The sequence below is a fragment of the Colletes latitarsis genome, chromosome 2 (assembly GCF_051014445.1).
Source record: "Colletes latitarsis isolate SP2378_abdomen chromosome 2, iyColLati1, whole genome shotgun sequence".
In the NCBI taxonomy this organism is placed as follows: Eukaryota; Metazoa; Arthropoda; class Insecta; order Hymenoptera; family Colletidae; genus Colletes; species Colletes latitarsis.
In genome coordinates, this window is record NC_135135.1 from 10,547,438 (window position 1) to 10,572,986 (window position 25,549).

At 35.5% G+C, this 25,549-nt stretch overlaps 1 protein-coding gene across 2 annotated transcripts in view; it reads left to right on the top strand.

Annotated features, from left to right (window-relative positions):
* Positions 1-4,514: 4,514 nt before the first annotated feature.
* Positions 4,515-25,549, top strand: part of LOC143347792 (uncharacterized) — a 41,773-nt gene continuing 20,738 nt past the window's right edge. Inside the window, exon 1 of one of the 2 annotated variants that reach the window (XM_076777318.1) lies at positions 4,515-4,621. In XM_076777318.1, the coding sequence (XP_076633433.1) occupies positions 4,612-4,621 (10 nt within the window). In that variant the 5' untranslated portion in view covers positions 4,515-4,611. Of the gene's footprint in view, positions 4,622-12,132; positions 12,605-25,549 lie in introns of those variants that run through there. The other variant, XM_076777326.1, reaches the window with a different exon arrangement.

Consider the following 25,549-nt stretch of genomic DNA (forward strand, 5'->3'; position numbering starts at 1 on the left):
GTTTAATGCTAGATTTAGGGACACTGATTGCATGTATTTTCATTGGAAGCCGTCACGTTAACGGTTGGATCGAAATTTGGTTTTTCTTTTGATTAGAATATACAGTAACTCAGGAAAGTATTCAAACGCTTCCAATCTATAACAAATAATAAACAAAATCGAGAAAATTGTTGTCATTTGAAGACGTTACCTTATTTCTCCGGAAAAGTTCAATCCAATCACTGTGGCTTTGCATAATAAACTTTGTCAATTTAATATACAACGCTTTTATTATCTACACAGGAAGGCGACAAGCTTATTGAATCGTTCATTAGAAAGGCTCTTAATTTCGATATAACTGACAGATGGATAAATAAAGTCTTAACATCTTTGGTGCCTTATGTATTGCACATCACGATGAATTTATCTCCTGTACACAATGATTTCCCATTTTTGCGTACAGTGGATATTTTTTCTTTTGATTAGGATATATATTTGTATAATTACATCGATCGAATTCAACATACACATATTCATATTATTACATCAATAGCATTTGAAATAAATTGTGACTTTTAGTATGAAATTTAATAGTCAAATTGAGGAGTTTCGTAAATCTAGTATTAATGTTTCATTGTACGATTAAAAATTTCAGTTCTTCGTGACAGTTTTCAAACCTTGATTTAAGGGAGGATTTAATTGCACTAAGATATTCACAAATTATTGTTAAGGAAATTATTACGAATTTGGATTGAACTTTTCCGGAAAAATAAGGTAATATCTTCAAATGACAAAACAATTTTCTCATGTCGATTTTATTTATTATTTATTAATCAACATAGTATCTTCTTAGCACCTTCGACGATGCAACCCCTGTTGAAACAACAATTTCTAAAAATTAGATACTTTAGACTGGTATCACAGACAAAATAATTTTATAAAACATATTTTCATGTTACTGCTTCGTTTATATCGAACATATTTCTGTGCATTAATTTTTCCTTACGTCGATAAGGAAATACACATAAATCTTAATCTACGAGTAGAAATAACTGAATTGCAGATTGCATAGAGTTAACGAATTAGATTAATTTTAGAAAAAAATGTACTCCAAACACAAAATACGTCACGTATCGTTAGAAAAGGATTATTTTTCAAACGTTACACGAAACTGTCGCTAAAATCGTCGATCCGACCGTGCGTCGCTACGATCGACTGGAATCATAGTCGGAGATGCTTAGAACGATAGGAATTCTTTCCTCTTCCTCTAATCCCCGATGAGTCACGGCATATTTTAACAAGTTCATGCACGACGATAGTTCTTATCAACAAGCCATTACATATTCAGACATTCACGGAATGCTGATTTCACACGCGACGACAAGTTGCGTCGTCTTGTGTAAAAATCCGTAAAATGCTATCGAACAATTTTCTTCGAACGAGTATCTCCATTGTAACGAGTATTACGTAAAAATGAGGAAACTACTGATCTGTTGCGCGCTGGATACACGACTGTGTCGGGTTAACAGTAAATTAATACCCAATGAATAACGCTGATATCGCGAACGTTCGTTATTTCATCTGCATGCGGAATAATTATTGGCGGTAACGCGATAAATCAGAAACATTCCTAGGCTGAAATATTTTACTTTTGCCATTTGAAACGGTTCTAGCCGAGCAAGTAGTTATTTACGTTCAAAAATCGGAGCAAGGAGACATTAACCGCGGGTACTTGGAAGCGAAGTTGGTGACGCAAGCGTCAGTGAACTTTGCGTGTTCGCCGCGAAGAATAAATCTCGAGTTTATGAAATTGTCGATACCGTCGTTGTAACGTTTCTTTCGAGTATGCTCGCAAATTATTAGCAACATCGACACGATTTCTGTCGTCGCGTGCCAGGGTCCTCCGGACACCCGTTGGTCAAGGACTTTCGGGCCTCCCGCTGGGTGATCCAGCTGAATCGGGGCCGGTTGGAAAGTTAATTAAATCATTTGATTTACCAATACCTACGCAAACCCAGTTCCCCGTACGCGTGTTTCTGGAGGCCAATTAAATCCGCCGGACTATCTAAATAAGTTATGCGCGCACGAAGATTCATTAGGTGCGTGCAAAAAGACTCGCGGTTACGCACGAATTACTATGAAAATTTCGTCGTGCAGGCTTTCATAAATAATCGAGTATCGGCGTCGCGAGCGGTTTTGACCTTGTTATTTACGCGCATTAATTATATCAAGACGACTTTCTCGTGTTCAATGATTCGCAACATCCGCGCTGACCACGCGTTAATCTTCCTTTTGGGGGAAAGGTGTCGAACTCGTACAACGAACTCACAATTTCTCGGAACCATAACAGTCAGGAAGCGATACTTGCGATTTTCAGTTCGATGATTCGCTTTACCGAAGTTGGGAAAATTTTATTTAGATTCGTTCGTAAGCTAGCTTTTACGCGATTCGAAACATCTAGAGATGCTAATTTATAAGTGAAACGTGAAGTTGGTTTAGGAATGGATCTTTTATATTTGTTATTCGCGAATAAAGTAATTTTATTAGATCGTTCCGTGAGTTCGTGCTACTCCATATCCTGAAATTGACGGGGAATTTGTAATTTAATAGAAAGGGAACAAAATTCAGTTCGGATGATCTGTGAAATTTTGAACACACTAACATCCACGAATTGGAAATTTAGAATTCACACTGGCTTACGGAACGCGATATCTTCTTGATCGTATTTCAAAATATTTTTGTTGGCATATAATAAAACCGAACCTTATAAGAAATAAAATACAACGATTTTCAAGCTTATTAGTGAGTAAACAATTTGAAAATATCAACGTTTTAATAAACTACATTTTAATAAAAAATCAAGGAAACTTTGTAGCGACGATACAATAGCTATACCAAAGGAAAGGGAGTTAACGGAAGTTCTCGAACGGGAAGAAGTTTAGTATTTTTAGTAAACATTAACATTTAACTTATGAAAAGACCTAATATTTAAATGGTTCGAGATAGAGAAACATGTGACAAGGAAAAATTACGTTTTATTTATTCTTATGTGTCGACGCGTCTGAAAAATGCAACCTATTTACAAGTAAAACACACAAGGAAGTTAATTTAGGAATGAATCTAAAATTTATATACATTATTTACAAATAAAATTTGTTGTTCTATTTAAATGGTTGTAGATAGAAAAGCATGTGACAAGGAAAAACTAAATTTTATCTATTCTTATGCATCGATGTATCTGAAAAGTGCCACGTATTTTTTAAATGGAACTCTATAATTTTTATTAATTTTTCATCCAGTTTAACCATAACTTGAACAATTTTCTTGTTCTTTATATTGCATCGATACGTCTGAAAAATGAAATGATAGATTTCGATTTACAAGTGACACATAAAAGGAAGTTAGTTTAGAAATGAATCTAAAATTTATGTACATTATTTACGAATAAAATTTGTCATTCTATTTAAATGGTTAGAAACAAAAAAGCATGTGACAAGGAAAAATTAAATTTTATTTATTCTTATGCATCGATACGTCAGAAAAATGCAATGACAGATTCCAATTTATAAGTAACACATAAAAGGAAGTTAATTTAGGAATGAATCTAAAATTTATATACATTATTTACAAATAAAATTTGTCGTTCTATTTAAATGGTTGGGGACAGAAAAGCATGTGACAAGGAAAAACTAAATTTTATTTATTCTTATGCATCGATGTATCTGAAAAGTACAATGTATTCTTTAAATGAAACTCTATAATCTTTATTATCTTTTCATGCATTTTCCATAATTTCTTGTTGATTTACAGATTCCCATCGACAATATTAAAACGACGATCGTCCACAACTATCGTTACCAGATCGTTTGCTCCTACCATTCACCGTATGATACCATATTAGTACATTTCAAGATGCTCGTGCCAATAATTTGATGACTCACAGTGTTTGAGATCCCCCATCCCAGAAAATTGCAAAAAGTCGCGTTGGTCCCGTCTGTTACCGATTCGTTAAAACGGGAAGTATCGTGTAAACCGTCCTATGAGAAGATCGCGCACGCGACGTTTATCGTTGAACAATTAAAGCGATATTTTTAATGAGGTGAATCACCGCGAAAACGAAAAATGTGCGGAATTTTTAAAGTCTCGTTGGGTGTACCGATAAAACGGAAGTGGCCAGTGATATCGCTGTCGCGCGATGGCTCTGATCCGTGGTCCGTGTTCGCGATCGGCAGCGTGTCGGTGAATTTCCAAGAAAAACCCGGCGTCCAGATGTAATCGTATTAGACCGCGTGCAAGTCACTGCAAGGGAATCTTATTGGCGGAGAGCGGAGGACGCCCACAACGTGCACGCTTATATAGTACTCTAGTGCTATGCGGTGTTCATTCATAGTTCCACTCCTGTCTAGTCATTCATTAATCCGATACGGCGTGAGTGTCCTTACAGAGCGTGCGCTGATCACGATTCTCAATCGTTCGAGTGACCCCTTTCGAGTTAGCGCTCGCGCTCCTCCACGCGTTCCGCGTGCGCGTGTGTAAACTCTATGTGTGTGGATGTGCCTACGTCCTACGATACTCCGTGGAACCGAGGAGCTCAAACTTGTCGACAAGGTGGATTAACATCGAGCACGGAGAATGCGAATAGGTGAGAATGACTCACGGTCTCGTACGAATATTCTAGGAAGCGATCTCGTTTTACCGTGCGAGCACACCGGCGCGTGGCTCCGTTTAAAATAGCCGATGTCACCGGAAAAATCGATCAGCCTGCGTGCACTTGCGTTCCTATAAGCCCGATGGAAAATATATTCTTTGCTCTTCTCCCTCGTTCGAACGAATAAACGGCATTTTCAAAGTGTCGATTAGTCGCCGCCTGAGAAATCCATCCATTAAAACCGCGCGATGATTGATTAAAGAAGATATTCCAGTTCAAGGTATGCTAGTTCCATCGATTTTAGCATAATCGCGTACTCGGCTATTTTTATTATACCGTGGACATAAATTTTCCGCTCGTACCGCGTCGTCGCGCGTGTATTTTCCTTTTTTTTTTTTCCTTCATCGACGATCTCATCGACGCGTTCCGCCAGAAGCTGGAAGAACCGCGATTTTTATTTTTCTTTTTTTTTCACCACTCGATCGCGGTTTCTCGCGGTGGGTGGTGGGATCCTGATCTTTATCGTTAACGGAACTAATGGATTTCAAGCCTCTCCTCGCGTCGAGGAGGCGCAAACTCGCCCGTAGCGAATAGCTCGTGTGCCGCGGCTCCTTGCAGGAAGAACGCCATTGCCAGCCAGGAGCCGCTGGTCTTTTTGTCGATCTTTTTTTTCATCCTTTGCTCGATCCTCGAAAGCGAACGAAAGTAGTGGCGCTTCCTTCGCGCTTTTTCTAACACGAACAAAGAATGCGACGGTCGGGCAATCACTAGGACTTCGACCACTTTGCTGATTTTACGAGGGAAAAATCTCGGCCGAGTTTAGTTACCCCTACAAATTCATTCGTTTCTTTTCATTCGCATGATCTTGTTAGTTAAATAATGTATATTCATGTTTTTCTATCACAAATATATGCTAGTTGATCTTTCAAATATATAAATGTTTGGTAGGTGTACAGGTTGTTCTCCAATTCTGTTAAAATACTCGAAATTTTACTAATATGCACGTGAATTAGTTATTTGATAGTAATTACAAATTCGTTACATGTGAAATTCATAATTATTTACGATTTTATCTGTGATCTTACTTGCAATAAATAGCCCCGAAAATGATGTGCTAAATATATATTAGTTGATCTTTCAAAAATATTTGGTAGATGTATAGATTGTTCTCCAATTCTATTAAAATACTCGAAATTTTACTGTATGTAGTACGTGAATTAGTTATTTAATAGTAATTATAGAGTCATTACGTATGGAATTCATAATTTATGTACAATTTTATCTATGGCATTAAATCTACTTGCAAGAAATAGCTCCGAAAATTAGTAAAATAGAGTTTGAAAAGCTGAAGTTAATGGTACCCGATTTTTGGGGAGGCAGACAGTTAATAGTTTATGAAATATTACATATCGAAGTTGCGGTTTCTCTATTTTCTTCTGACCACAGGCGAATATAGCTGGGTTTTTAAGGCGTCAAACTGACGTTTATGTATTGAAAAAAAATCGTGAAGAAATGGAAAAATTATACGTATGTTTGAAAGACGTCTCCAAGCAATAGGGTTCAAGAAAATAATTATTATCCTAATATTCTTTACCTTGGGTCTCTGACGTTAATAACTATATTAAATATCCAGTATATCTTTTATTCTTACCCTCTCAAACGCAGAGGGTTAATATTCATCATCACATAAAATAAAATGAAACAAGATATCCATTCTCTTTTCAAGAAAGAAAATTGTGACAGTTCCATTATTCATGACAGAACGTTCTGTTTGTTTCTTGCTTTCCCGCTTGTATTACCGAAGCTGTTGAAAGAATAGTCAAAGAAACGTGTCCGAAGCAAAAGAAGGAATAAGTCGTGCAACGGTGCTACGCATTTCCGTTGTAATGGCTAGCAAAAACTTGACACCTGCATTAACATTAGTGGGAAACAACGACCGTGTCGGGAAATCGACCGATTTCAGGAGTTAGCCTTGCGTAACGAGAATTTTCCGTTTTTCCTAACCCAGGTACGCCAATTGTTAGGAAAAAGACTGCATCAGTACCGCATTATGTAATGATAATGTAAGAACAGAAACGATAAAACTCGGGGAAACCCCTGGCAGCATGTACGTTACCTGACGCCATTGATGCTTATCAGAAAACTAGTCTGACAAAGTCGTTGCCACTCGATTAAAGATGTACGTATAGACCAGTGTCTCTCAATCTTTTTTAAATCGTGCCCCATCTCAACAATTTTGAGCCCCCACCCCGCTCCCCTCGCGTAATAGTCACCCAAGTTCTGAAAAGTATTCTATCGTGTCAAAATATCGGAATTTTCAGTAAAAAGCTCTATTAAACCATCTCAAAGGGAATTTCAAAATTCTATTCTTCCATAACTTCTCATTTTTTGGGAACAAAAGAGTCTTAGATACGAATTTTGCAGTACTTTAGAAAGTTAAAGTTCTTACCATCGAACGAATTCTCTATAAAACATTAATGAATAGCTGAATTTCCTGTTTTAGACTTTTTGTTAACAAAGCGAAGGTCAAGACTGCATTGTAACAATTACTTACATTATATACAAGACTAACGACGAAAGAAAAATATAAAAACATAATCAATCTTCTACCTTAGCAAAAATTATTTCGAACAAGTTATTATTATCATTTCAAAAATAATTTTCATGTGTTCGTTTCTATTGCTTCTTTATAAACAGTTATTTTAATTTCTGTATAACAACTGTATAAAAGTTGGGTTTAATTTTGTCTCCATCCTAGGATAATTTTCCATTAAAAATTAATAAAGTATTATAATTCGTAAAGCAACCTCCAAAATCATTTTTCTCGAGCTCTGTTATTTTTCGTTGCAAGCAAAATAATCATTCTATTCGTGTCATTTTGTTCAACGATAAAAACAAAGGTCCCAGCTTTATAAGAAAAGGAAAGTTTCAGTTATAAATGTCTCGAAATAGGATTTTAGGATTTTGACTCTTCTTCCAAGCTCGATTAAAGTTCTGGGTTCGTAGAATTGTGGTTTTAATTATGAACGTGATTTCACGTTAATCATAATCTTCGATCGTCTATAAGATTACATTTTGCCTATCTCTGGACACTCGTGCGTCGATTATCATTATTACGTGTTCGTTTAAGAGAGCTTTTATTCGGTATTAACGCGATGATTCACGTCCCCAGTGACTCGCTTTTCGGTAGGATCTTCCGCGACACGCCGTTAGGCTGGACTACCGGTTAATTAACGACGTGACACCATAATTGACGCGGTAATTCGATCCCCTTGAAGTTGGGTCCTCCGGAGGACTTCACCTGTCCCCGGGGCCTAGTGTTAAAGCAGCGCGCGCACATCGTTAAATTAAAATCCCGGAGCGGCGGGCCACCTCGGCGGTGCTTTCTAATTTGCAGCGCATAATATTCGAATAATTTGCACGCGCTAATGATACCGACCATGGTTCCTCCAAGATCACGACCAATGCATATAAAAACACCCTACGAACCTTTTCGAAGCAATTCGAACGCTTTGCCCAACATCATGATTAGCTGAATGTACCAACAACTGACGATAATATAAATATTACTACAAATTTTTTACATACAACAAGTAGATTCAATTTATTCCATTGCAAAAACTTGTTAAACTATTTTTGTGTTTATTGTATGCAAAACAAATGATAATTTCGGTAGATACGTTTAAAGTTACGGAAAGTCAAACAATTTAAGGGCAAAGAAAAGACTTGTCCAACTTTTAATTACTTGCAAGTTTTTATTTACTTTTATCGAAACATACGATCGAAGATAGAATCGGGTTTTTAAATAGTTTCAATTTCTCCAAAAAATAGTATATTTAAAACCTAGTATCTATATATCCATAAACACTATAAAGTGCTTGTGTAATAAAAGGTGTTTAATATCGTATTTTTATTTTGAAGTGTAATAATTTTAGACGAGCTGTGTTTGAAACTTTCTCGATATAATTTTCGTCGTTTAAAGTATTCGTTGACATAATTTTCAATGCACAAAGCTACAGTATCAAAGAATACGAATTAATGATAATATTCTTCTTATTTTGCACGTGTGCTTAATGAATAATTACTATTTACACGAATGACTAGATATTGAGACATTATTTGTTCTGGTCAGTTATTGGAACATATGATACTGTCGATCGAGTACGTGTAACGAGTATCTTGAAAACGCCTGATCGAACGACGCGCGACACATCTAATCGCAGACGTAATATCTTATCAGTGACGTATACGGCGCTGTATCGCCTGTCTCAAACACAATAAAAATATCAAAGGCGCTCGAGTTACTTATCTGGCGCACCACAATCATTTGCAAACTTTTATACGTTTCCTTTCGCAACATCGATCAAAGATATAGCAATGCAGGTTCGGTTATTTTTATAGTAATATAAACACCTTAAACTTACGCGTTGCAATATTGCTTAGAAGAAACCTAATACTCGTGAAATTATAAATAAACTTTAATTAGGAATTCTGTCAAATAACAAGTGCACCATTGAATTATCGAACTATGTTTCAGGTTATAATTTGAACAAATATAGGAAACTATTAAACAATAGACTATTACAGAACATTATACTTATTAATTAGAAGCTATCGTCGAAAATTTTAGACGATAAATTCACGGGTACTGGGAATTCTTTCCAACGAGTTTTAAGAGACAGAACACATACTCCAATTAATGCAAATTATTTTAACCCGCCGATCAAGATTCTGAATTCAGCGATGAGTCAATTTTAACCGAAGATTAAAATCCAGAAACGCTGTAAACCCATTCCCCGAATATGTCCTCGTCAACGGATTCTCCAGACGTTATCACTCGTTTAATCTGATATTTCAACTCTACTTACTCATTGATGACAAAACCGTGCATGGTCGAACATGAAATAGCCTTTATTCCCGAACTCTTTTAATGCGTATAATTTTTCAACTCCTCTGACAATGAAATTATCGAAAATGTTAAAGGAAACTATAAGAAAAATGGATAAATTGATGGGAGGAAAAATATATTTTTCAAAGTAACAATTATTTTGAAACATTCGAGTAACTTGGAAAACTGTGGAAAATAGAATGATGACTGGAGAAGTTTATTTATTCTTTTTTATACATTTTCAACCTCCAATGTAGATTATTCTGCGATGTAATTTACAGTAATATTTACATTATATGATACAAAGGTTTCCTATACTGTTTAATTACTATTGGAATTTTTATTTCGTGTAAGTTAGTACAACGTCTCTTATTTTACTTTAAATAAACACTCGTATCTCGGCGATATGTTTATAGAAAGTTCTTCCTATGTCTCTTAAAGAGTTCTCGACAGTCTACGACGCGAGTTCGAAGCAGTTTGATCGACATTTTTCATCCAAAAAGAAACTTTAAGACGAGAGTGAGCGAAAACTATTTGCGGCATCGTATAGTATGTGAATTTTGAAAATACAACTACAGATACTGTTAAAAGTATTTGTGGATCCTATGATGAACGTGTTTTGAATTTTTGCAAGCGTCAAAGGTGGTTTTCAAAATTTCTTTAACGCTAGATTTATCTAAATTTTTGTACTATTGATAGGAACTTGCAGCAGATTAATTATTTACACATTTTGAAAGAAAATGTAAAAGATATTGTTCGAAAACTGGGTATAGTCGACAGACTTAGCTTTTATCAAGATAATGACCCGGAAACATTGGGTTATAAATGTATATTTAGATTATGATTGCTCTATAATTGCCCACATGTTATGAACCCACCACCAAAGTTGAACGTAGTAAAACATTTATGGGCATAGTTGAAAGAAAAATTAAAAAATTATATTGTATTTAATACTAATGATATAGAAAAGGCATTGGAAGAAATTTAAAAAACTGTGACTTTGTATTGTTTGATGTAAATAATTTTTGCTTTTCTTTTTTAATGAATTTATATGATCTTAGATAAAGTTCGATAATAATTTTAACTTTTCTTTATACGCTTCACGAAGCACAGAAATGTTAGTTTGAAGCTTATTACTACGTGTGTGTTAATATTTTCATAAATTCAGAATGTACATAAATAGAACCGTAATCGAGACGGAATCAAAAAATATCAGATATAGAACCGTAACTGAAATCAATATAAGCTAGCACCGATATATCTGTCACATTTATCATATCTCAAATTTGAGCATTTAACCCAGGAACACCCTGTTTATTGATTCCATAATTGTTATTTTTTCTGTTCTGTTTCGATTATGATTTGGTTCTCGTAGGAAAAGTACGAAATATGAAAAATTTATTAGTGCGTGTTAATAAAGTGTGTTAATGTTTTCACAAATGCAAAACGTACTATACAGGGTGCTCCGCATTTTTCCGTACACACTTCAGCAGTGTGTTCTTCAAGCAAAAATAAGAATAAAGTGTATAATAAAAAATTCATAAATGCTTTGTCAAGAAGTTATAACAAAAAATACGAACTGTGAAACTCGGTTGAGATTCAGGACATTAAAATAAGAAAAGAAATTTATAATAAAATAAAATCGATCTTTCGCAAACATTCGATATTGTGAGCTTTGCAATTTACTGAACATAAACTTGAATAATAGTTCAAAATTTTATGACAACAACAAGTTATCATCAAAGAAAGAATACTTCAGCACCCAAGATAAACGATACAAACTAAACTCTGATAAAGAAATGTTTAAGTTATCTACATAATTCTACGTTAAAAATATTTTTTCATGCCTCAACTAGCAGTTGCTCTCATTAAACAAAATTTTAGTAAATTTGTTTGTTTAGTCACATTTCATATTTTCGTCATAACTTCTTAACAAAAACATTTACGAATTTGTTGTTACATAACACTTTAGTCTTATTTTTACTTGTGGAACACACTGCTGAAGCGTGTACGGAAAAATGCAGAACACTCTGTATATCCGTAACGAATATGAAATTTTTACTGTTCTCGTGCAAAGTCTCTCATACAAACAGTCAGAAAGGGTTATTTTCGTGACGTTTTCAACGAGTGGTTCGTAAGGGTTAAAAAGTAAACGGGGGAGTCTCGTTGCTCGTCAGAGGCAGTTCCTCCGGTCGCAGACGACAAACCGAAAACGATACGCGGACCGATACGCATCGTCGAAACGGTTCGCGAAGCACACACGGTGCTTAAGGGGTTAACAGTACGTATAATGAAATCATCGTGGTACGGGGGCCAAGACGCGTATCTATCTCCCACGCAGCGAGTGGCAAGGATCGGCGAGGGTGGCGTGCACGAAGGTGGGAGTGCAGGGAGGACTGAGAGAGGTAGCCGGAGGAGTACGGTGGAGTCGGGAAGGAGGAGGAGGTGGGGTGTCGTAGGAGGTGGAGGCAGGAGGGAAGGAGGTGGGACCCGAGTGCCGGTGAGCGAACGTGCAACAGCGAGAGGACGAGGTGAGTAGTGAGTCCGTGAGCCCGAGTGAGTAACTGGGAGCCGCGACCGAGGACCCACTCAGTCACCACGAGATCGGCAAGCCGAATGGTCAACCGCACCGGTTCTCCCGCTCGGAAGTCTGCTCACAGCCGAAGAGATCGTAAAACAGGGACACGTTGTTCTTTCGAATGTCAACTAACGCGCTCTTCCGCGGACGCATCGTTCGAATCGCGGCACTGTCGGTGAGCCACTCGACCCTCGATCTGTCGGGATCGCGCGAGGGACCCGCGAACACGGTTCCACGATGTGGAGATTTCTGGTGCGCTGTTACGTCACGCTGACATCGATCTGACCAGTACGGTGGATCCCACGCGGTACGATCTGATCGGTACCGATTTCGAGAGACACTGACAATCCCGGGGCTGAACCTCGAGTCGCGGCGGGACCGGAAGTGCGCGAGTGGATGCGAGCAAGCGGTATCGACGGGAGACGCCGAGGACTCTCCTGCAGGAGTACGAGGAAGAGATGATCTTCGAGCTGCTGGTGGCCGGAGCTTTCGCCCTCGCCACACTAAGGCGGTGTGTGTACATTGCTAAATTCTACCCACTTTCTCTCTAGTTTTTACGCACGTAGCCAATCGTTATCGATAATTATTCATTTTACTTCCATATTGAAACTGCATCGACTAATTTTATTTGTTCCTTGAGTATTTTTTTTTTTCAAACGCTTCACGTTATCCACCGTTCGCTTCTTTCGCCGTACACGCAGGATAATTGCGGTTTATTTATGCCACGATTATTTCGTGGAATCACTTGCAGGAAAGAACTAACGACAAGGTGTATCTGGCAGCTAGTTTCGCCGTAATGTACATAATGATGCAGTGACACGTGAGGACTCTCCGCGATATATAAGATGCCTTTTTCTTCATCCGCACGACGTACAATTATACGACATTTCCCTTCACCCTTTCAGAAAACCTTGAAGCGCATCTAGAACATTACAATATTTCTCTACGTTATTAACAAAGAGCTCCGTTAGTGTGATTTTAAAATAACCAACTGTCCCGATACTTCGCGTACGCGCTGAATCGTTTCCCAAGGAAATAAAATTGTCACTCGTCCAAACGATTCCTAGTTTTTGTCACAAGTGAAAACGTCCGTATTTCCTAGATCGTAATTACACGACAAACGTTTCGGCCGACCGAAGCTGTCAAACAGATATTCGCAAATTAATTTATCGTCGTTAGAATATATTACTTTGCACGAACCGCTCGCCGGGTCTTTCTTTTTCTGAAATTGTTTACGACGACAAAGAAACGAGTTCGGCGCCGATTATCGCGGTTGCAATTGTGCAAACAATAATTAATACAGTTTTCCCTTGTTCGATGCAATTGTTTGTTTCCGCGAACACGGACCTAAATTCCGTTCGCGATATCTTGACGTTTTCGCGAAAACTAGATAATATTCCATTTGAGGTTTAACCGTTCTAAAATTATCGAGTCTTTTAATAGAAACCGCCGTGTTTCGAACACGAATTAACTCGAACGTAATCTTTTAATGTCAACGACGCATTTACTTTTCGCGTGTGACGCTCAACAACCGATAACGAAGAGACGTGTTGGTTTGTTATGGCGTCGTGTGGCATCCTCGTTGGAACGAATACCATTAATACCTCATCGATCATCGGGAGATCATTAATGGGAAAATTAGTAGACGAGTGACTAAGCGTTAAAACAGAATCAACGCGAGAGCTGACACACCCTGCGTGTTTATTTGGCTTCGGAAATAATGGCCGGGCAGAAAGATATACTCGTTCACTTTCCTCCGTCTTTTCTCTCGCTTCGCTATTAACTTTCTGCAAGTGTTTACGTAGTGGTTATGAATCAAGGAAAACCATATTAAAAGGCAGTGAAATATTTCGTTCAGAAATTGAAAAAATTCTATAATTACACGACTGCAAATTGCCATCGTGGCTGGATAGAACCAATCGTATAATTATTACAGAAACGGAATTCAATCCGACATATAAATCGCCTCGGAAAACATAAATTAACTACCGGGCGAAACGAGCCTTGAGAAACTGCCTCCGCGTTTAGAATAAGTTCGGATTACAATTTTTGTAAAACGATACGGGATCTTGAATTTCGTAGATAAATAAATCCGTTACCCTTCTTAAATTCGCTGGAATTGTTTTCACGATTAATGTATTAGTTACTGGCTCTTGTTATGTATGTTTTCACAAGTAGGTTATTACGAAAGTGGCCCAAGTCACGAAACTAAAAAGAAAATTGAAACTTTCCTTTAGTATTATGTCGTATCGACTATATTTCGTTATTATTGAAGAATTTTCGCTGCATCTTCGTGTTTGTTTTGATAGAATTTTTACTATTATTTTGTTAAACAGAAGCTTAAGTAAATGTAAATTTATGAAAATTACTGAATATCTATTTCTAAATGTAATATTGGTAATACTCGACGAAAATAACAACACAAAGAACCAAAAATAGCAATGGAGTACCAATTAACTGGATAAAAATATAGTGCATACGATTCGTAAACAAGGCACCATATAAAATATTTTATGAAACTTTGATGGACGCTGAAGAAGAATCCCGTACTGTAGATCTTTCGCCAAGAAAGGGGAGACCAAAAGTATTTTATAACATACAGTTGTCTCCATTATTTATTACTTCAAGGGAATGGGCAGAGGAGAAGCATAAAGATTTAATGGATTTATTATCTTATATTTCACCGATTCAGAAATATTTTAAAGCTATTGAAGTACGCAATACAGAAAATCTTGTAATAAACATTCACTCTAAAAGAAATCATAAAATAAATAATACGATTCTAAAAGTAAATAAATTTGTTTCCCTTTAAATTGATTTCTCGATGAAATTCTTTATTTTCTGTTATCGTAAGTTATCAACGGAGATATAATTCAATTTAAAATTGGATAAGTCATTAGGCTGTTCAAAACATACATTTTCGTACAAGTTATTCATGGAATTCGATGATTTTAGATAAACGTTGCATCATGGTAGAAAAATATTTTTTTGATACGGTCAAATGCAAACGTTTAAATATTTTGAATTCTGGTAGAACATTTTATTACCAGCGACCAGAAGTAATAATTTAGCATACCGTGTTACAGTAGAATAATTATTCCAAACATATGCTAGGGAAACAAGCTTGTTTCTGCACGAATAAATCTAATTTTATCGTTACGAAATCGGTTTATATCGACACGTAGAAACGCTCGACTCGGTCCACTTCGAACTTTCTGGACAAATTTCTTCTTAAATTTGGCAGATTGTTGTAACATTTAAAGTATTGATTACTGTGGTTATTATTCGTTAAAGAATAGTATATAAATAGTATATAAATATTGATTAAGTTTCTTAATCGCACAATTTAAAACCGATTACCTCAATCCTCGCTCAATAGATTCTGGGTCCATTTGAACCCATGAAAATTGCTTCTTTTCAAAGTCGTGAAGTTTCGGTTTTTAATAATTAACAATAACAATATTAATACTAGGTGAGCTTGTATTAATAAATAAAAAACTTACAAATACAATAATGTAAAAATTCAATCAGAAATCTTATAGTGGAATAGGAAATGATAAAATTCAGATTTAGGTTAAAATGGACCCAATTTTTAATCGTTATAAATTGCAAGTCTTATCATTATATAACTTCGTTGGATTTGCTGTAGAAATACGCAAAAATAGAATCCTATTACATTTATAGAACGTCTTCTAATCTTATTCTGACAGGATATTTGATTACTATTAACCACTATTAATAATTCAATATACCACGTTGCAATGGAATAGTTACTAGATTAAATCTAATTTCATAGTTATGGAATCGTGGAAACGCTTTATTATAATTATATTTCTCAATAAATAAAAACAAATATTGCAAGATTTATATTTTTGGAGTAATATTGACATCTATCGAAAATATAAGAAAACTTTAAGCAAATGATTATTTCCATTTCATTTATATAAAACTTGCAAAATGAAAAAGACAGAAATCAAATGGAATCGATAAATTTCCTTATTTAATAAAAACCTTTTACAAAACAAAACATACTTGTTTTATAATAGAACAGTTTTTTAAGGAACACGATGCTTCTGATACACCTTTTTCTTTAAAAAATTATTGCAGATTAGGTGTCTTCTTTTCTAGTGAGTTCAAAAATATAAAATTTCTTTATTAAAATTCCGAAATTCTTCATCTTTTGGATTGCCGCTAAATTTTTGGCTATTTAAATTTTAGTAATTTTTCAATTTAAAGATTTGAAAGTTATTTTCGCAAAGTATTTTTAGGAGAATCGTGATTACTGTTATATTTTCCAAAAGGTCGGCTTAGAATTTGAAACGTTACTGTATATCTATCTTGGATGTTAAATAAAAAAAATGCATGAATTTTTATGAATATTTCTTCTTGAATAGCAACAAGGAACTCATTACTTAATTTAGTCTTTAGTTTTTCTAAATTTTTAAACAAGTGTTTGAGAGCACTTTTAGCAATCAATAATATCAAATCTTCTCTACTCCGATTTTCTATTATAATTCTTATAGATTCTAATATTATAATAAGATTTTAAATATTGTGATATATTTGGATCACTCCACGAGTACTCTAAATTTATTTTAGTCATTTTTTTTTAGTAATTAATCGCCTAATCAGATCTTAAAATCAATTTTACTTTTCCCATATATTTTTACAGAATATCACTCTTCTATTGATAATCCATATTATAAATTATAACGTAGGTGTCGATAAGTTATTCGTAGAAGCGTTTATACGTTCGCTATTAACTAGCAATATGCAATTTGGACAATTTCCGAAACTAAATGAGATTTATAGTATTGTACAAATTAATGTGAACACAGGTTATTGTATGCGATATATTGTATACGATAATATGGGGTGTTGACTTTTTAATAAAAAAAAATATTCTCCTTTAATATCAATGAATGTTATCTATTTCAGCATGGAATCAATTAACTTCTGACAATTTTCCAACATTTGCTAGTCGTGGAACCTGCTTTACTGCTTCTATCGTTTTTTTTCTTAACGATGCAATCCATTTTAAGTACTCTGCCCATTGTTACACATATCTCACAGGTTTTCTATGATATTCAAATCGGGTGAGCTCCCAGGCCAGACTAAACAATTTAGCCTACTCTCTTAAAAATAAGTAGGAAAATTGCTTCGCCATTAGAACAAACATTTCTCGACCTAAATATTTCTTCTACAACTGTTTATATTTTGCAGTATCCCAGCACCTAAAGCATCGCTACTTGCTAAAAATGTTAAATAATCATTAACATTCGCACAATACTCTATAATAATTTTCCTAAATTTAATCTTTTTCAAGGAGACACAGTGTATTTCGAACTTTCTGAAGAATATTGCATTTTCTCTGTACATAACGTTCTGTTGATTTTACGTGCAGTTTCACCAGAAAATACAGGCAAAGATAGTTAATATTCGACGTCCAGGATTCTAACAATCAAGCATGGAAGAGGGAATATTATTGTATGGGGTGCATTCTCAATCAAAAAGTTCGAGTCTTTAGTTGAAATAGGAAGCGATAATAAAAATAAAATGATAATAACCCAAAACATTTTATAAAAGTGGTAAAAGAGTTACTAGTATGAAGCTATAAGCTTAATAATCATTAACATTAATTTGCACGATACTCTATAATAATGTTCCAAAATTTAATCTTTTCCAAGGAGACACAGTTCATTTCGAATTTCCTAGAGAACATTGCATTTTCTCTGTGCGTATCAGCATTGCTCCGATTGTTCGTCCTCGGCTCGTATATGCTTTCGTAATTATCCGGTGCCCCGCCTTCCGCGGTAATCAAACAAATCGGTTGTTTAGGCAGAAGAGTTTCGCGCGGCAGGATGGAAAGCTGGGGCCGAAAGGAGCGAGCGAAACGTAAGGTTTCCTCGATTACGAGCCAACAGATATCGTGGAAAGTTAAGTCCGCCTCGTCCTCCACATCCGCGTGTTCCTCCGGAACGAGTAGGCTACGGTCGCCGATAGAGGCGTGCGCCGTGTTGATCCGGGACACACACGGACTGTTTGCTCTCGGGGTACCATCGCGGACCCTTTTTTCGTGTTAGCTCCGAGTCGAGTCACAACACTAGTAAAGTTACAAAAGCCAAAGGCAAACAGATCCGGGGATGGGCCTTAACCGGTTTATCAAACACTCGCATGCCCCGGAGGTGGTCTCGTACCTTACTGAAAGTGACGAAGACGAGAGATTCTCGAGAACGACGACGGGGGTAGACGTCGACGTAGCTTCGTCATCTTCCTGGACGCACGCGTACGTCGAGTACGTTTTCACTGATTTCGCGACGGGGCGAGGAGGGAAGTTCACTGCTCTTGATGGTGTGTGAGACGAAAGCGATCGTTCGCGGAGGTGGAGTGAAACGAACGAAGGAGGAGTCAAATAGTGCCGAGGCAAACCTTCTTTTCTTTTACCAGGTATCGTTCAGCCGTCGTGTGAAAGGAACGGTACCGGGCGACAGTAACGGTCATTCCGACTTTACAAATTGCTACTTTATTACATCCATCGACGATTTGCTCCGTCAACTTATCGTTCGTCATCGGGAAGATCCTCGTTCCCTATTTTCCGACCTCGAATCTAACCCCTTCGATCCGATATTTCTCAATTCTAATAGATTTTCTCGTACGTGTCGATTCTACTAAGCGACCGGTGTTCATCAAATATGGAGGATGTATGTCAATTTTAAAAACTGGGGCACAAGCTATCATGAAAATTAACCCCTTCGATCCGACATTTTTTTGGCTTCGATTTTAATATATTTTCTCGTAGATATCGATTCTACTAAGCGATGGATAGACACCCATCAAATTTGAAAGCTGTATGTAAATTTTTAAAATTGAGACACAAGCTGTCGTGAAATTTAACCCCTTCAACTTGAAATTGTTCTACTTCAATTTTAATACATTTTCTTGTACATGTCGATTCTATAAAGTGACGAGAATTCATAAAAAAAAAGCTGCATACAAATTTAAAAAATTGAAGCACAAGTTATCGTGAAATTTAACCCCTTCGATCTGAAATTTTTCCATTATACTTCAATTTTAATACATTTTCTCGTCGATTCTACTAAACGACGGATAGGTATTCATCAAATTTGAAAGCTGTATATAAATTTAAAAAATTGAACCACTAGTTATCGTTCCCTACTTTCGAACTTAAAATTTAACCCCTACGACTCAACATTTTTTTGGCTTAGATTTTAATATATTTTCGCGTAGATATCGTTCATAATGATCAGCGAATATTCATCAAGTTTGAAAAATGAATGTCAATTTTTAAAATTGGTTCTCCTCTGTCCCAGCAATTTTTTTACGCGGGATATAAAATTCTAATAAAGGTAAAGGTACATATAGGTTCTCGATTTTCCACCAGTAAAACAGAGAAGAATAATAATTCATTAATTAATACAATTAGTTCGAATACATTCGTTCGAGTCAAGCTCTCGTTTCAATATTCTCTTTTTTTGCGTTGCTCTTTTCAAAGTTTTACAATCGTACCTCACACTACGTATTCCTCAGTCGTATACTTTATTGTATTCTTCACACGCATACTTCGCTCACTCTCACTCCTCATATATACAAAATTATTAGAATGACTTGTGGTATTTTGCGAAGCACATCATGCAAAGAGGAATCGTACAACTGGTACAAATTGTTTTCGTTCTTGTTTCTTTTTTATTTTTGGAACACCTTTGGCATCTTCTTTGTGTTTATCCTTCTTCGAGAAGATGATTATATCGAACAAATATTTTTTAATTTATATAGGTTTTCACTTTTTATTATTACTGCTCCTTTTTACCGATATAATTTCTCGGAGAGAACTAAGCTTTGAATACACTTATATTGCTTACTTCCTCGTATATTATTATTAATATTATCGAATAATACAATTTAACGAGCAATGCCTTTTTTACAAACTTATGCAGCTAAAATAGACCCGTAAGTACAAAAATTAACTAACATATATTATTCGTCTACCACTCGTACGACTTGTTGCAGATTCCTTTTGAGGGTGGCTAGCGATACAGGGTATTCGGACACACCTGGGAAAAATTTGAATAGGAGATTCTAGAGAACAAACTAAAACGAAAATCAAGAGTATCAATTTCTTGACTGAGGCTTCGTTAAAAAGTTATTAAAAAACTAAATTAAAAAATTTCAAAACATTCTGAAAAAATTATTCTTGGATGCGCGAATCGATTACAATCATTTTTGGTCATTACACATACCCCCGAAATCCTACCCACTTTCGAGAAAAAAATTCGAGTAAGTGCTGAAAGTTTTGGGTAAAAAAAAACTTTTTCGAATCGTCATAGAAAAATTATTTTTAGTTGCAGGAGTCAATTGCAATCATTTTTGGTTAACAAACATACCCCCGAAATCCTACTCAATTTCGAGAAAAAAATTCCTTACCGAAAATATAATTTCTGGCCAGAAAGTCTGCCCGAATTTTCATACGAATCTTTAAAACGTCATAACTTCTGAACGGATTGGACGATTTTAATGTTTAAAAAAGCAAACTACGCGTATTTTGACGGAGAATATGTACAAATCGCAAAAATATTCGAAAAGTTGGTCCTTGACCCCGCAAAATGAGAAAAACCCCATAAAAATGGTCCAATTTTCAAACAGTCATAACTCCTACAATAGTAAATATATTTCAATAAAACTTTTTTCTGAAGTAGAGCTCATGGGTACCTACAAAAAAGTATTAGACAACTTTTCTGTAGGGTGTCAAACAAAATTACTAAAAATGAAAAACGAATTTTTAAGAAAAATCGACAGGGGGTAGGTGCCTAAATTTTTCGACAAAATTAAAAAATGTCAAATCGTTCTGGAAAAATTATTTTCGGTTGCGGGGGTCAATTACAATTATTTTTGGTCAATAGACATACCCCCGAAATCCTACCCACTTTCTAGAAAAAAATTCGAGAAGGTGTGAAATTTTTCGACAAAATTAAAAAATTTCAAATTGTTCTAAAAAAATTATTTTCGGTTGCAAGGGTCAATTATAATACTTTTGATGAATAGACATACCCCCGAAATCCTACGCATTCTCGAGAAAAAATTCAGTACGAGCGGAGCTTTAAACGTTAATAACTTTCTAACGAAGCTTCCATCTACAAATTGGTATTCTTGATTTTCGTGTTATTTTGACCTCTAGAATCTCCCATTAAAATTTTTCCCAAAGGTGGCCGAACACCCTGTATATTAAAAATATCTATTTCATCCATATGTATATTCTATCATGAAGTATATTTCGATTTGTATGTATAAACGAGGAAAGTTGTTTCACTTCAATTATTAATGAGACACAAAATTTTTGTCCACCGATTGCAAAATATTTTAAGATATAATAAAGTAAATAAAAAGGAAGAACGCGTATTCCAATTTCGTTGTTTCTGTGCATCGCGAAAGGGCCACTAAATCGAAAATCCAAGAGTTAAGGGTGAAAGTAATAAAGCAATTTCGCCAACTTAAAGTATACGTTGCATTCCAATCACCGAAATAGGGTCGCGAGACAAAACCATTCGAAATTGCACCAATCGCGATTTGTCCTTGCATCGGCCCCTTCACTTCTACAGAAAATTACATGAAATAACAAAAAACTATTTCGTACACTTCGCGTTGCGCCATCGAGCCGACGTTTCCAAGTTCAGGTGTACGATTCGAATTTCTGACGTTGCAGCAAAATTTTTGCGCATCCCTTTTGTGGGTTGCTGCCACGGCAATAAAAAGAAAGAGATTTAAGGATGACTTAAACTCGCACTGTGGTTTCGGGTTCATCAGAGTTCACTGGGGGATATTATATGGGACAGATGGGCATTCCACCGTGAAATGAAAATATTATGCCAGCGCCCAGACCGTTGGCGACACTGGGTATAATGAAACATCATGATCACTTCAATGTGGGGCCTTCGTTGCAAAACTACCTGATGCAACGAGGAGAACAAAGTCGACAATTAGATTCGAACGATTTTGTTTCATACCACGTATCGAATCCTTTATCAATGCATAATTGAAGTTAACAATAACTGGATCGTGATTAAACTAACGTCAAAAGTTTTTATCGAATACGATTTGGAGTGGCGTTATTTTATTCGAGGCGCACGTGTTGGGTGTGAAATCTTCTTTTGCTTATAGATGTCAGTTTTTTGTAATGATTGCAATATATCGAGGAAGAATTGACGTTTTATACTGCTGTTTCTGAAATATTCGATGAAGCTTGTATGACACAGTCACTTACATTTGTACACCATTTTTTTTACAAGCATATAGTTTAGTGTTCCTTTGTTCGATATATTGCAAATCTATTATAGAAGCTTTAGTTGCATTTGCTACTATCCTTGACATTTGTTTGAATTATTTTGTGGAAGTAGAAATGACCAAGAGTGCTATTCACAATTTTTCAAATATCCAAGTTCTCCTACTTTAAACGATTTTGCAACACATTGTGAGTTTAAAGCACCATGATATCCAATGCTTTGAATAAAATTTGTCATTAATTATAGAACTTAGTAGCCAGTAAAAATCATACCCTTTAATATAGTAAAGTTGAGGAATACCCTACTTCCGTTCGTTTCAAAATTATAAACAATTGAATATTGATGAATTAGTAACGTTCTGATGATTTTACTTGTAGTTTCGCCAGAAAATACAGAAAAAGATAGTTAAAATTCGACGTCCAGTGGAAATCAGACACAACTTTATATACCCTATACTCTATAATTCATGAAAATTGCTTCTTTTCAAAGTCGTGAAGTTTCGATTTTTAATAATTAACAATAACAATATTAATACTAGGTGAACCTGTATTAATAAATAAAAAACTTACAAATACAATAATGTAAAAATTCAATCAGAAATCTTGTAGTGGAATAGGAAATGATAAAATTGAGATTTAGATTAAAATGGACCCAATTTTTAATCGTTATAAATTACAAGTCTTATCATTATATAAATTCGTTGGATTTGCTGTAGAAATACGCAAAAATAGAATCCTACTACATTTATAGAATGTCTTCTAATCTTATTCTGACAGGACATTTGATTACTATCGACCACTATTAATAACTTAGTATACCACGTTACAGTGGAATAGTTACTAGATAGAATCTAATTTCATAGTTATGGGATCGTGGAAACGCTTGACACGTTTCATTAGTGTTTCTGATTTTTTGATATTATTCATTTCTTTATTATATTTCTCAACATAAAACAAATATTGTAAGATTTATATTTTTAGAGTAATATTGACATTTATCGTAAATACAAGAAAGCTTTAAGCAAATGATTATTTCTATCTAATTTACATAAAATTTGTAAAATAAAAAAAACTTTTTACGAAACGAAACATATTTGTTTTATAATAGAACACTTCTTTTTTTAGAAGCGCAATGCGTCTAACATTTTTTTCCAAAAATTGTTGCAAATTAGATATCTTTTTTTTTTTACTGGGCTCAAAAATATAAAATCCCTTTATTAAAATCCCGAAATTTGTCTTCTTCTGGATTGACACTAAATTTTGGTCTATATATGTTAAAACGAAACATATTTGCTTTATGATAGAACAGGCACAACTCTAGGCACCAAAATTCCAAGAATCCAGCATGGAAGAGAGAATATTATTGTATGGGATGCATTCTAAGCCAAAAAGCTCGAGTCTTTAATTGAAATAGGAGGTATTGATTATAAAAGTATATTAGAACATGATAATAACCCAAAACATTTTACAAAAGTGGTGAAAGTTACTATCATGAAGCTTTACGAGAATAAATTGAGAACCTGTGTTAGGGCCACTGGACGTGAATCGGTCTTTGAATAATGGATAAAAATGTCAGATCAGTGTGTTTAAGTTCTTATCGAATCGATCGTGTAAGGAAAACCGGCGCTAGATGTAGGCAGTTGTCCGGTAGATTGTAAAAGCAAGCGGACATCAAAGTTACACTGTCGTCTCTCACCCTCTCTTACCACAACGACTTTTTCGTTGCTTCCAATAAAATTACTCAAGACGTGACAGGCTGAACGTGGTAGGCGGTAACCGACGTACATCCAGTTGACAAGATACGCAGGCGTAACTTACACATGTCGCCAGTACGTCATCGTGCGTCGATTTTGCCGAGTCCTCGGGATTACTTTTTACACCAATTTGTTAATCGCGCTCGCTCGTCGGCTGTGAAACGACCGGCGGGAGCCTTGGCTCGAAAGAGAAGGAATAAAACAATTCCGCGTAGCAAACCGGGCTCTCGGGATAAATTCAGTTTCATGCATTCTCGTCTGGTTTTCTGACGGGTTTGCCTGTCTGACTACCGATTGCAGGCCATCGGCCCGATCGCCTTCCGTCTCGCGAGATACGCCGTCTCATGTTGAAACAAGGGCGATCTTGAGTCATTGTTCCGCGATTTACGAGTAAATAGATAAAATCAATTTGGCTGCCAGTTTATCAGAGTCGAACGCGACTGCTACCCTTTTGTATTACGCAAAATTAATGCGACACGTACCGATACGTGCTCGATACAAATCCGTATCTGATTGATAGCTGAACTGTGCGAGAAAATATAATCGTCGCGGCTAGCGAATACGGGAAACGTGCATTCGCCGTTTCGTTTCGATAAAATAACACGTTTCTGCGAAATAAAAATAGTGTGGTTTGTGTCTTGTCATGCAATATGCTTGCACCATTCGATGAGGGTAAAATTTTTAACTTAGGAGGAAAAGGAAATATATCGATTCAGATAAATATTAGACGATTATAGACATTTGGGAAAAAGTAGAGGTAGTATCGGAGCGCAAAGTAAGGGTAAAAGTGTACAGTCTGTATTTTGTCGTCCAGTAAGTTCTTTTTAGACTGATGAGGATGACATTCGTAATTTAATAGACAATTATAGAGATTCAGGAAAAAATGGGGGTCGTATGGGTGGGAATCTATATTTAATTGTATGATAATATACATTTCTCTGATTGTTTGCATTAAAAAAGAACTTTTTCTACTATAACTAGTAACTTCAGTAACTAATTTAACCACAAGGATATTACAAATTACGTTTGCGTCCTTGTAAGATTTTTATGTCTAGTGGGATAACCAAAGAATTTTGTATTTTGAACGAAATAATGAAACTATTGTGTCTAATATAGACTCAGATCAATTAGAAAAATGACCAGTATTATTGGTTGGAAACAAAGTGATATGTCATCATGGCAATGCTAGATACGTAGCAAGAAATGATAAAAAATCATGTGAATTTAATTGACAAATTTTGTCGCACCTGTTTCATTCTACAGATAATACCTTATCATTATTATTACTTATTTCGTACATTACAGCACTTTTTAGTGGGTAATAAATTTAAATCAATGTACCGAAAACATAATGACGTTTTAATGGCTTTATGGAACAAATAAACCAGAAAGAGATTACAATTTTCCA